Genomic DNA, 14,168 nt, shown 5'->3' on the forward strand with positions numbered 1-14,168 from the left:
GGACCAATAACTGGTCTAAGTACATGGGGAAACCCACCCCCTCAAAATAAAAAGTTGATTAAATACTTCATATTATCAGGTTGTTTTATTCTATAAAATACTGAGTAAATAAATTTACTGTTTGTCCAGAATAGATTATTATTTTTCAGTATGGCAGTCTTCTTAACCAGTCTGTAAAATTTGATTGCTGCAAGACATCCATATATTTAGTTGCCATTAGCTACATTTAAGAATATGAAGAGGCATCATATAAAAAGAAAAAAATATTTATTTTAGATAACCATTGTAGCATGCTGAGCTAGATTTGAGACATTTAATATAATAACATTTGATATAAAGATTTCACTGCATTAATTTACTTACTACGCAGTTTCTTCACATCTGGAAGTATTTTTGTGCGCAGTGTGGATGGACTTATGTCAGTCTGCAGTGCACCCTCTAGATGGTGTACTGAATCTTGCGCCAAACGTAACCGGCGCTCTGCTTCCAAACGAGCTGAAACTTCCAGCCGCAACTCAGCTTCTGGCAAATCTTGCTGTACAAGCAAATCCTGCAGATCCCATACAAATTAAAATTATGGGAACATACATGATTTTAAAAGAAGTTTTGATGCGTACTTCATTTCAGATGCTTCAGTCTGTATGTTAAAGCTAGCAAGATCTGCAAATTAATAATTACAGATTTTACTGATCCATTTTTGTGTATAATCTCCACTTGTACGGATTCTGTGTTAAATTCAACCAACATAAGTAAAGTTTTGAAATTTTATATTATCAACAATTTTTAACTGTTAACATTACAATAAATTGTTTGTACAAAATTTGTATGTCTGTTTATTATACATCTCCAAACATGTGTAGCTCTCACAGTTCATTTGTTATTGCCGTCAAACATGAAATTGCATATAGATTTCACATTCTACAAAAAATATGCCTTAACAAATGTTGCATAATTTTCAAAATATCTATTACCACACAGAACTTTTGGCCTTACATTAAGAATCACTAGTGTTGCTACCACCCCAGACGTTTGCACAGCCATCATGTTGATACCATTAATGGCAGAAAATTATGAAGTACAAATGTATGTCATTCCTCTAACAGCATCATATTCTTGTTAGATTTGAGGTTCTCATAGCGGTCACCATGAAGACATATTTTTCAGGATATAATGCCATATAGTCTGGTAAAAGCTGATATTTCAGAAGAACACACTGCCTTTGTCTTTAGGATTGAAGAGTAAGCCAGCATGAAACAGGTAGCAAGCAGATTGATCATCTGAAATGTTGGCTGACTTTTGCCAGGATATACAGCATTATATCCCAGAAGTTATTAATTATGTGGGAGAGACCCAGAAGATCAGAATTGGGAGTTGTCTGTATGTCATTTAGAATATTCAAGCCTGAGAGATATCAAGCTTCTATGACATGAACTGAGGAGAGTCAGGACACAGGACACACACATGTATCTTTCCATGTATAATAGAAAAAGTTTATTAGAAAATCAATTATGAACTAAGCAGTTTTCTTTATATTTGTCTGAATTCTATTTGAAGATTGAAGCTCCAAATTAAATAGTAATAATTAAGTTTAAAAGATGACTGCATATCTTATATATTGTGTTTGCTTTTGTAATTTCCCCATTTTCTGAAGGCCATAATAAGGAAGAACAAATAAAACTGCAACATGCACTGTCTCTGGTAAGACTGTAATGTAACGCAGTTCATTACAGCGAAGTACCGGAGGAGGGTGGGGGGAGGGCAACAAATTCAAATAGTTTTACATTCAATTCTCACTAAAAAAAATGTAAATTACATGAAAATTAAATCTCCTTAACATCTACCATTTTCATTCAAAACATGTTCTTATATCGTCAGTACTTAACAAAAAGAAAAGAAGAAAGAAAATTCATGTGCAGTGTGGTATGTGTATTTGAGCTCACTGCATGGAACAGTGAAATGACTACAGGATTTATATCAATTGAAGATGGATGGAAGTTATATCTGATCTATCTTTATTACTAAACATCTTGTTGTACTGGTGAATACATCGGGAGCTGGGAATGAAACAGTCAGACACCTGGAACTTGAGTTGTCACAAAATATTGTCCCTGGAAAACTGTGTGAGCATTCAACTTCTTGGCATGGGCCACCTGCTCATGCTGGTTCCTCACTTGTGAATTTTTGTACCCTGAAGATGGAGGCGATATGTCCCTCTGAAACGTTGGTTTACACAAGACCTACACGGTTCCACATCCCAGAAGACGGCATTCTTAACATGTTTTCTGTTTATCAATTCACAACATGTAGGATTTGAGGTTCACACAGCAATGGTTAAGAAGAGCTCCACCTTCTGGAATATAACGCCATGCAGTCCGTTGAAAGTCAACCGATGTTTGACTCAGCTTATTCTTCAACCCTGATGATGGAGGCGATATGTTCCTTGGAAATGTCGCTTGACTTTCAATGGACTACATAGTGTTATATCCCAGAAGAGGGTACTCTTCAATTTACATGTTCTGGCCCAGACAGGCCATTATCGGGCAGTTCTTGAGGAAATACACAAATGGTAATGGACTACATATAAACTACAGTCCTAGTATAAAAAATTTTTCTTACATAAAATTTGCTCAGATCTGACATAATACTACATATACATTAGATTTCAAATTAAGATTTTAAAAATACTGAAACAATGCCTTCTAATCAGGTACCACACCAGCACAAGGATCCATCACCACAGAGAACTGCTCCACACATTTACTTCTGCATGCTAGCCTTCCTCAAACAACAGCAGACATTAGAATGGCTACTAGAAACCTCAAACAACATTAAACATTTGAATGGCTGCTAGAAACAATCTTCCACAAAGGAAAGAAAGAAAAACAAATGCAGCACACTAACTGTAAGATCCATCTACCACCAGGCCAATTTCAAAACATCCAATAATCACATTTCATAGGGGATCCGCTCTTTACATTCTTTTGGTATGATTTAAAAATTCTTAATTAAAAATTTAATGTATGGTTAGTATTATGTAGGATCCAATCCCATTTAAAGTAACAAACTTCTTTATACTAGCACTGTAGTGTACCCCCCTCGTTGGTGTCTCCACCTTATCATGGTGAGGGGGTTTGAGTATGCCAAGGACCCTGAGAGCTATACCAGCGGTAGTGTAGCTACTGGCAGGGCCTCCCTTGCTGGACAGGTCAAAGGGTAGGCATCAGATGAAGAGAGAGACCAAAAACCAAAAACTGATGCCGGAAGCAGCGTCATCAGCAGCGACTTGAAGCACAGAGCAAATGATGCTCAAGATGGGTCAAGTTCGTATAGCAACAGGCGTGACCAGAGTGGTTTGAATGGCTGTTGTACTGCGATGTGGAAAGCAAATAGAAAAGCTACCACATTATCACTTTCCTGGATAGTCTCTTTCCAAAAACAGAGATACCATGTATGCAAGATGTTTCCTCTGGAGATAAAACAAACCGGAAGGGTGGATAGAAGTGCCCAGAAGACGAGGAAGAAGACGTAAGAAGATGCTGGATGACCTTGGGGACAGAAGAGGATATTTTAATTGAAGGAGAAAGCTTGAGATCGCATTAAGTGGAGGAACTGTATTGGAAGAGACTGTGGACCTGTCATCTGACAGATTACTGATGAATGACTGTAGTGTACATGTAGCCTGTTACCATTTGTGCATTTCCTCAACAGTCACCTGATGATGGCCTATCCAAGCTGAAACATGTCGTGAATTGTAATGACAGTTCCTCCGTTTGTGCGTGTAGTTAATGTCTTCAATATAACTTTCTTTGCCTCTGCCTAATGTGACAATGGTGAAGGTATCGTCCCCTGAGATGAACTTAGCAATTTCAAAAGAACTACCAGTTCAACATGAGGGGGGCATGGTGTTTCTCACATTTACAATATTATACATTCGTTAGATGTGAACGAAGGAAATGACATGCAGAAAAATCCGTACTGACTGTGCCCAGTCTCAGAGCAAAGAGAGATCTCTAATATACAAGTCCAGGAACTATACCATACTTGTGAATGCATACGTATGTTTAGGTGTCACCAGTGGGATAGCCCCAGAGTGTGTATGAAACTTACATTTAAAGAAGATAGTAGTTGGTTGGAGTTTTGAGAAATAATTTTCTTTTCTTCTTCCAGAACTTTAGCTCTCAGTTCATTTTCTTGAAATCTATAAAGATACACAATATCAATTTCTCACTTCCAATAGAGAAAATGTATTTTTGTAAAATAATATTTCAAAATACGGCAGACAAAACAATCATTGTTCCCATACAGCAAACTGTTTGCATAACATTACTACACATGTGCATCTCCCTCTTCAGAATTATGAGGTATAATAGGAATTCCAATATATGAAAAGTATTTTGTCTACATGCCGGTCACGGTAGCTGAGCGGTCTAAGGCATGTACTGTCTTCGCTCGCTTGGAAACTGGGATCGTGGGTTCGAATCCCACTCAGGGCATGGATGTTTGGTTTGTGTGTGTTTTTCTGTGTTTGTGTACAGGTAGAGGCCTTGCGACGAGCTGATCACCCGCCCAAGGAGTCCTACCGAATGTGTAAGATCTAGAAAAACCGAAGTGAACGGAGTTCATGGAGGTAGGCCTAGGCCCACTGGGGCTGTAGTGCCGGGGGGGGGGGGGAGAGAAAAAAACTGTCTACATACTTTGACTAAGCAAGATTATATATAGCAGTAATGCTCTATACTTCAATTTGGGAGATACTGTATTGCCTCCAAAACCTCAAAATATACTCATAGTTAGGAAACTCTGCAAACTGTTCAACAATTGTAACATAATTAATTGATAGGGGTGTCAAGATTATTAAAAAATTATGCAGTTATCAGCTGTTTCAGGTACATGACCTTTCTTACTTAATATCTTAAGCTCAGAATGCACAAAATGGAATGAGGTAAAGTACTGCAGTTCAGAATTTTCTACAATACCTCTTTTCATTATGGTTTTTCATATCTTTTGGTTTCCTTCCTAATTCCCCCTCCCCCATTTTTAGAGTTCTGTTAATAGAAGAGAATGAATATTGCGTGGGTGGCAATAGTTTCACAGAAATAGTATGTAGCACTCATCTTGGCAGACAAAGAGGAAAATCAGAACAGAACATTTGTCAAGAGTAGCTAGCAGACAAAGTATTTTAACAGTACACCTCAAAGAAATCTGCCTCTATGTCCACTGGTCTCCTCAGTTGTCTTCTAACTGAAAACTATCATAAGAATAACTTTACAGACTTTAAATCTATTGGCAGCCCCAGTAATTTTCAACTTCTAAATATGAAATGCATGATACCCCCTGAATTGCTGCAGCAAATGTGTTGAGATTTAGACTACAGGAAGTAGAAGAGGCACATAAACATATCAAGCAGATGCAACACCTCACCTCTCTTCTACCTCTTGCTTCTCTTCTAAAAGATACCTCTGCTCCTCTTCAATACCTTGTAAATGAACCTGCAAATTCTGCGTTGAATGAGATGTTCTACTGTGTTGACCCTTTGGCTGATGTAGATTCTGCAGGATTTTCTTCTTTTCTTCTTCAAGTTCTGATAAACTGTTCTACAAGAAACAGACGTGAATGACAAGATGCTAGCCAAAGTGAATGTTTTATTAGAAACAGAGGAAAACACAATAAAATAATGACCATGCTATTCAAACTTTTGTTGACATACTGTAGGTACTCACTAGAAGACTCTGTGTTGTACTCTGAAGTGCCTCTTTGTCTTGCTGCACCATCTTCATGGCTCCAATTGTTTCCTCATATTCTAATTTCATAATTTCATGCTCCTTCTGAAATTCTTTAATCATTTGTTCCAGACGTTGTTTCTCTTCATCTAAAGCCATGTTTAACTTCTCTAGTTCCTACAGAAACATTACAATACACATGAACTATGGCTTGGCACAAAATAGCAAGGGACTGGAAATATAACATGATGGTATGCTGTGGCATGCTTGGCAGGATGAGTACACAAAAAAAGAAAGACATGAGGAGCAGGATAAGTCTGGAAAGCAGAAAGGAGATATAGCCCTAAAACTTCAGCAGGTAATCTGAAGAGAGGCAACTACTTTGAACAAGTAGTATAAAATTGAAACAGACCGAGGATATGGACTTAATCTGTCTGACTCAGGCCAGGATCTGGTGGCAAGCTCTTCTGAACACGGTATCTTCAGGTTCCTGAGAATTTAATTCCTGACACTGGTTTAAATATAAAATTAAAAAAAAAAGTAAAGCTATCCCTGTAACAGATCGTGGAGACCCATAGGGTTGTGAGACGTCAAGGCTCCCACATTTCCTAGACAGTGGGCTCACAGATGGTGGTGAGGTTGTCAGCTTTATATGCCTGCCATCCTTTACCCCCAGGAAGATTCCTGGTACTGATTTCTGTTAGAGGCTGAGTCTACCCTAGGGCCATAATGCAGCTGAAAGGATTAGGTCAACTGAAAAATCCAAGGACCTCACTGGGAATCGAACCTGTGACCTTCTGGCTTGTAGCATAGTGCCTCAACCAATTACATTACTACCTGCCCTCTTTCAAATATAAAATAAAATAAATTTAATTCCAACAGTAATGTATATGACAAAAAGGATCTTTTGCATTAAAATTATTTTCTTCAAAATTATGACAAATGCTTTGTAATTTTCCACAGACCTCTTTAACAGCTGTTATGTTTTGATGTGAGGACTTACTTTAAGTGGTATTTTCCAAAGTAAGTGGTAAGCATGTTTGACAGGGCTGGTCTAACTGCTGGACTCCCCTCTGCACATTTTCCATTTGGCATCCACAATGATTTAAAATGACTCTTAATCATTTATGTTCTTCCACTGAGTTATTTCTGCTGTGTTCCCCCATAATTGCTTTTTCCCACACTAAAATGTGTTTTATTTTCAAAGCATAAGTTCTCTTTTGTACCAGAGGGCAGTGGAGACTGGTTGTAGAGGCCAAGGCTCACCCAGGGCTGTAGCGCTGAGTGGTAGGTAGGTGTTCTCTTTTGTATTAATTCTTCCTCCACATCCCACCTACTCAAATCTAAACAGGATGTTATATGGTAATATAACTAGGCATGTCACATCCCAGAAGACATAATATTCACCTCAAACCTCTCATGTGTTAGGCTTGGGCTCCTAATGCATAAGTCTGGCCGTTTCCTAGGTTGTCTAGACACTCTTGTTTGTAAAGGTTCTACAGCACATATAAAGCAAAAATGTCTAAACACTGCTTTAGAAAGTTTCCCACATGTAGCACAGAGATTGTGGAAACAGCATTCTCAGGAGAGTGATACTTTTGTTTAGTATGATTCAGGTCTGAATTGATCCCGTGATTGTGACCCCATTAGAAATGCCAAAGAATAAATAAAATTCCCTGGCAATGAGTATATAATACAGAGTGAGGACTGTGCGATGGGGTTAATTCAGTTCACAATACCTACTACTCCTTTATCACTGAATGTCACATCCTGCTCCATATTTGAAATGTACTAGGTTGGAATCTTTGCTCACAAAAGAGGTATTCTGAGACATTTAGTAGTTTCCTTGGTGCACCTACACAGATGGAAAGATAATGCCTTGAAATAGGCAATGACCACTTCCTTTAACGTTCTTCACCTCTCATTATTCATACCCATCTTGTCCTCGGGAACTATTCTAAATCAATCAAAACAAACAGCTTCATAGTTGAGTTCTGTGTTCTGTGATATAATGCTGCATAGTCTAGTGAAAGTCAACTGACATTTTCAAGGACAGGGTTAAGAGTAAGCCAAGCAAGAAACCAGCAGGCAGCAAGTAGAGCTGGTTTCTTGCTTGGCTTACTCTTCTGGCCTGAAGATGGAGGCGATATGTTCCTCCAAAACATCGTCCGTCTTTCACTGCATTACATGGGGTTATATCCCAGAAGACAGAACTCTCCATAACCACTGCTGTGAGAACCTCAAATCTTACATCTTCTAAGTCATTGCCATTAGAACTCCATTTATGACAAATGTCTTCTTGTAATCAGAGATCAGTAAGGAATCAGGTAAAGGCGTGGAGGTAGTGAAATAGCCCTGTATCCCTAATGCTGAAAGAGTGAACTAAACTAAATTCAATGTAAAGTTTTGTGACAAGGTTTTAGGAACCAAAAGTATGTCAGTGACCCCTATCCATTGCAAATTATCCTATCATCTGTGCCTTCGTGTCTTATCCCTTTTGGCTTTCCCATCTTTTTCTTGCATCTCATCCTCTTTCATGTGTACATCTTAACAGCATTACAAGATATCTCGAGTAAATGGGGCTTAATCTTGTGGACTTGATTTATCTGAGTCATGATAATGACTAGTCATGGGCTCTTAAAAATACGGTAATGAACCTTCGGCTTCAATAAAAAGAGGTCAGTTTCCTTTGAGCTCACAAGCCAGGGTTTGGGCCACATATGGGTCCACTTCAAGCAACCCCCTAAATGTGTTTGGACTGGGGGTGGCCAATGGCGCTGAGAGTTCCCAGAGAAGGGGAGTGGTGCACAGAGTATCCTTCAGGGGTGTGAATGTCAGATGTGTCATCCCACAAACTACAAGGTATGTGACTTCGCAAAAAACAAACAAACAAACAAAAACAACAACAGGAAACAGTAATCGCCCCCCCCATGCACCCGCCTTGTGTCTAAACTGCTACGTCATGGAGGCCGTAAGACGCGACAACATCCCCCAACCACTGGCCAGTACCAACGACCAGACTGCAAAAATAACAGAGCCAACGCCCGACAAATGCAGGACTAATGGAGGCATGGTTACACTGATAGCCGCTGAGCAACACGTCATGACGGGACTACTGTCAGCAGAAACGAAGGGCGGCTGCCATCATAATTAAAGCTGTCTATGGTCTTGCCATGAGAAAAGAAGGGTGTGCCTTCGGTGTACGCGTAGCACGCTTTGCACTTTTCTACACGCTGGACAGAGAGGCGACATCGAAACGTAAAAGTCTCCAAAGGGTTCTGACGATCGTGTATAATATTCGGAACTACTAGGTTTTAGGACTTTGTCCATCGTCCGGTATTCTGGAAACTCGAAAACACAACGTTTCGGAAACTGGACCTGTTTCCGTCTTCAGATGAGAAGGGAGACACCTACTCTGTTGGGTCCCTTAGAAAGAGCTAACTGCAATCACTGGAACGTCAGGCTACCTCTAAGGGGCCCAACAGAGTAGGTGTCTCCCACCCCTAGGTTGAGGACGGAAACAGATCCAGCTCCCGAAACGCTGTTTTTTTTTCTGGTTTCTAGAATACCGGACGATGGACAAGATCCGAAACCCTAGTAGTTCCGGAAATGTTTCGCTGTACGTCACAATTTGGCCAAGAGCCTACACAGGGCTCGATGCCAAGGCGATATGAGTCGACAGCTCACAGAGGTCGCGTGGAAACACCGGTGGACTGAGAGACTTGCCCGCAATGCAGTCAGCGACAATCGAGATGGCCAATCCAATATCAGTTCACAAAAACGATATAATAAGTTTACGCATCCATTTGTATGCATGTCATTTAACCGCAAATTAAGATTGTACTTGTTATTCCTTCCGAAAATAAGAATGTACCTGGGCACTTAGCACTGTCAGTATTAATGAAGAAGGCACGTATTGCGTGCTGGGCTGCACGTACATGTTCTTTGTTTAAATCTTTGCATGCTGGTATTAATATATAAGCTGTCTGATATAACTGGCAAACACTTCATAGTTTAGTCGTCTGGGCTATGACATGTAGTAATGGCTGCGAAAGTTTCGGAGGAACATACTGGCTACATCTAACTAATCACTCCATGGAGCTGGCCCTTCTTGAGAAACCGCTAATTTTGCAGCTACTCAAGAACTTCCCAACATTTTATGGGACCCGAAGGTTCATTACCGTGTTCACAGGAGCCCTCCAGCAGTCCCTATCCTGAACCAGATGGATCCAGTCCATACCACTCCAGCCTATCTCTCCATTTTAATATTGTCCACCCACCTACGTCTTGGTCTTCCTAGTGGTCTCTTTCCTTCTGGTTTTCCCACCAATATCCTATATGCATTCCTCTTCTCCCTCATTCGTGTTACATGCTCTGCCCATCTCATCCCCATTGACTTGATCATTCTAATTACATGTGGCGAAGAGTGCAGTATAATTATAATGATCAAGACAAGGGGATGAGATGGACAGAGCTGGCTCCATCTCCAGGGTACTATTACGACAATAAAGTTAAGGAGAATCAGACTGGCGGATCTTGAAGCATATATGAAAGATAAGAAATACATACAAAATTTGGGTCGGAAACCCGGAGGCATTAGACCACATAGGAGACCTAGGCTGATATGAAAGGATAACATAAAGACAAGAAAATAGTTGGAATTGGCTGAAGGTGGGCTTTCGTGAACGTATTAATGAACCTTCGGGATCCAGAAAAGATGAGGGATTTCATGAGTAATAACTATCAGCTTCTCAAGAAAGACTTCTCTATTCCATGAAGCGTGGAGTGTCAGAGCTTTCGTTGGATAGGGAGTTGGGTAGGTTCCAATGCCGTTCTGGACGTTTCCTCCTGCTGGGAATCGAAGGCAATCACCCATCAATCACTTTATCCCCACATTTTTTTACTGTTCTCAGTGGGGTGAGTCTGAGTGCACTTAGTACTGCGGCCACTACTAGCCTATTGTACCAGTCCCAGATGATAGATGAGGGTGACAGCGAGCAGTGTGTGCAATGAAGACTGGCAGGGAAAGCCGAAGTACTCGGAGAAAACCTGCTCCAGTGCCATTTTGTCCACCAAAAATCCCACTCGAACCCGGGGCTCCGCGGTGGGAAGACAGCGACTAACCGCCTGAGCTATGGCACGTCCTTACCATCCTCATAAGTAAACAATGTGCGATACTGAAGAGTGCCGTCTTCTGGGATGTGCCGCCGTGTAGATAGTTCCTTAACCGACGTTTCGGAGGAACGTATCGCCTCTATCTGCAGGGTATAAGAAATCCACGAGCGATAAACCAGCGTGAGCAGGTGTCTGTAGACCTTATAGACAGAGTGCCGGTCAAGACGGTCAAGACAGCCAGCTATATAACAACAGGAAGGGAAGGGAGTAGGGCCATCCGGGAAATCAATAGTGGAGGGGGGAGGTTCTGGGGGGTCAGGGGAGATGGGCCAGCAGGTAATAGGCCAGAGCAGGTCTAGGATCGATTTGGGGGAAAGGAAAGGCAACGTTACCGTGAGAGCAATGACCTAATTAGCCTCGTGACTAAACTGCCAGCAGTGCCTCGACCTGCGTAACCTTGTGGATCTGGCGTCATGTTCCGGAGGATTCTTGAGAGAGCAGATGAGAGGCTTCCATGACTTGCTGAGACATAACACCACCTCTCTGTTCAAGTTGTTGGGATGGAGCACAATCTCAATGGCCTCCCTAATGATGCGATCCATGTATTGGGTCTTGGTGGCGAGGATGTATGTATTGTGAAGCTGAATGCTGTGTCCCAAGTCTACGCTGTGTTCAGCCGTGGCTGACTTGTCTGGATGCGCCTTCAACCTCGTGTCCACGGAACGGCCTGTGTGCCCAATGCAGACCTTGCCGCACTTACAGAGCATTGTATACAACCGGCAGATCCACAGAGTCCTCGACCGTCGCCCGAACATGTCAACCCTACGACAAACCAGACTGTCTCCTTCCTGCCCTATGTCGGGACCATATTCAACCGAATCAGAGTGCTGTCCCGGCAACATTAAATCAGCGGGCCTGCCTCCAAAGAAATTATCAAGTTTCCTCCGGCCGGTTAAAGTGAGCCTGGGACTAAGGGCACAGGGTGGCCTCTTTCCCTGCCCTTCCTGTTCTTATATAGCTGGGTGTCTTGACTGGCACTCGGTCTACAGACACCTGCTCAAGCTGGTTCATCGCTCGCGGATTTCTTATACCCTGCAGATGGAAGCGATACGTTCCTCCGAAACGTCTGTTAACGAGATATCTGAAAACGTAATTCCCTAAAATGAATTTAATCACGCATTTAACAGAAGTCAAGTGAAAGAGTGGCAACCTCGCACAGTAAACAAGACCCGAAATGCACGATCAATACATAGGAAAGTTCTGGTAAAATGCCATGACGCGTCCTTTCCTTGGAATGACGTAGATGGCTGGCTGGCTGCGTGACTCCTACAGCTACCATAGAACCTTGCCACTGATGCCATATGTACGTCAAAAGTTATTTTCATTCTGCGGCGTCCACGTTGTGCCCCCTTCGTGTGTAGTTCTCACTGGTTTGCTGTTGGGACACAAGGCCGACTAATGAGAACAATACACGAAGGGGGCCCAACGTGGACGCCGCAAAATAAAAATAATGCGGAGCGATGAGAGAGTGTTCATTCCCAAACACATTTAAGTGCGAACAACGATATGCAATAGAATGTGATGCATCGACATACGAACTGATTTAGAGCGACAGTTTCAACTGGTAAACAATTTCATGCAGATGGCCTTGTAAGGCCGAAACGTGTTGCACTTGAATGTGAATTTAATGACATTTTAAAATAAATGAGATATGAGCGATTTTGGGTGCCATTAGAGAACGAGCAAGTGATTTCCGTTGCACGGAAAACATCTGCATCACCAGTAACAGCCAACAAATCGATCACAGATATTCTTGTCCTAAACTACGTCATCGAAACTTCATGCGGAATTCCCATGTGGGACGGAGGTGACGTCACAATTGACGTCACGTCTGAGAACGTGACCGTGACGAGGTGAATCATGCCATATTCGTCACAGTGCCTTCTGGTACAGGCAATGTGAAATCACAGTACACCTTTGTTACAGGAATAAGATTTACACAGAGACAAATATTTTGTTTAAACTTTCATAGCGATTTAATGAACAATATTACAAGTACGTCGACTAAAATGGTATTTAAGATTTGAGGCTTTCACGGCGGTGACTATGAAGAAAGCAGTCTTCTGGGATTTGGCACCGTGTATATGTGGTGTTAACCGACGTTTCGGAGGAACGTATCGCCTCCATCTTCAGGGTAGAGGAAAAAATAAGAATTCTGCAAGCGGAGAGACCGTGAGAACCGGTAAAAGCAGACTTTTTCTTCTACCCTGAAGATGGAGAAGATACGTTCCTCCGAAACGTCGGTTAACACCACATATACACGGTGCCAAATCCCAGAAGACTGCTTTCTTCATAAAATGGTATTGCTACCATGTAAGTAACTGACAGCACAAAATACACCCTCATGTGAACATTGACCATTGTCAGGAAAAGAGCAAAGAAATCAAAGGTGCACGTACAGTACCTGATGGCCAAAGGCTGAAACATGTTTCAGACTTTTAACGTATAGTATATCTGTATGCAGAATGCGTCCACGGAAGCAAAATAATAAAATACAACACATCATGGCAATACGATGCAATACGGCTTTTAACCATATTAGAATACTGACAACCATCTCTGATTACATGTTGAGTTCAAGCCTACTTTATGATCCCGGGGTAAGAGCTCCCTTATTTCACCCCTCCCCACAGTTACGCCATTTTGTTATTGAATCAGAAGCATCCTTTGATATATCGTACACTGAGCTAGACGTATCCGGTCCATACCGTCGCAAAATCAATATTTATGTACAGATTGCGGAAGGGAGGAGTTCATGCCTGTCTGCTGTCCGCATATTTCAGGTTGAGAGTAGCTGGGAAAACTTTCATTAAATTTGGTGTTAACGTTATGCCACTGGAGGCCACAGGAACTCGTCATGAAAAATCTCGAAACTTATGTCGTACGTTTTTAATTTCCTGTAATCGGTAATAACAAGAAGCCGAAGGCACGAACTTCTGAGATGTGAGATGCGACACATATTTTAGGGTCGTGATACATGATTAAAAGCTTCATCCTCAGAGAAATTTTCAGCCTTTGTCACTTCAGAAATAAAGTAACAATAGCAAGCAACAGTAAACACAGTGATTACAGCACCCTAAACAATCACAGCGGCAAATTTTCAGCTTTAAGAAAATGTACATCCTCTACTTAACGAAATTTAAAAAACGAACAGTTTGTATTTACAAACACTGCAAGGACTTTTAAATTGCGATTCCCAATTCATGACACACATGAAACCTCGCGGTTACGAACATTTTAACAATTTAACATCATCAAATTCGACGATATATATCG

At 41.4% G+C, this 14,168-nt stretch overlaps 2 protein-coding genes across 5 annotated transcripts in view; one reads left to right on the forward strand and one right to left on the reverse strand.

Annotated features, from left to right (window-relative positions):
- Positions 1-457, forward strand: part of LOC111870342 (ubiquinone biosynthesis monooxygenase COQ6, mitochondrial) — a 110,917-nt gene extending 110,460 nt beyond the window's left edge. For all 4 annotated transcript variants that reach the window (XR_002843827.2, XR_002843828.2, XR_002843829.2 and 1 more), the window contains one exon: positions 371-457. The gene's annotated coding sequence lies outside the window, so the exon portion shown is untranslated. The remainder of the gene's footprint in view (positions 1-370) is intronic.
- LOC111870341 (pleckstrin homology domain-containing family D member 1) overlaps positions 1-14,168 on the reverse strand; it is a 31,870-nt gene that overhangs the window by 5,048 nt on the left and 12,654 nt on the right. The window contains exons 6-9 of the mRNA XM_023862535.2: positions 5,718-5,894; positions 5,419-5,591; positions 4,108-4,198; positions 364-550 (exon numbers count right to left, since the gene is read on the reverse strand). Coding sequence (XP_023718303.1) covers positions 364-550; positions 4,108-4,198; positions 5,419-5,591; positions 5,718-5,894 — 628 coding nt within the window. The remainder of the gene's footprint in view (positions 1-363; positions 551-4,107; positions 4,199-5,418; positions 5,592-5,717; positions 5,895-14,168) is intronic.

Source organism: Cryptotermes secundus, unplaced genomic scaffold (assembly GCF_002891405.2).
Source record: "Cryptotermes secundus unplaced genomic scaffold, Csec_1.0 scaffold391, whole genome shotgun sequence".
Taxonomy (NCBI): domain Eukaryota; kingdom Metazoa; phylum Arthropoda; class Insecta; order Blattodea; family Kalotermitidae; genus Cryptotermes; species Cryptotermes secundus.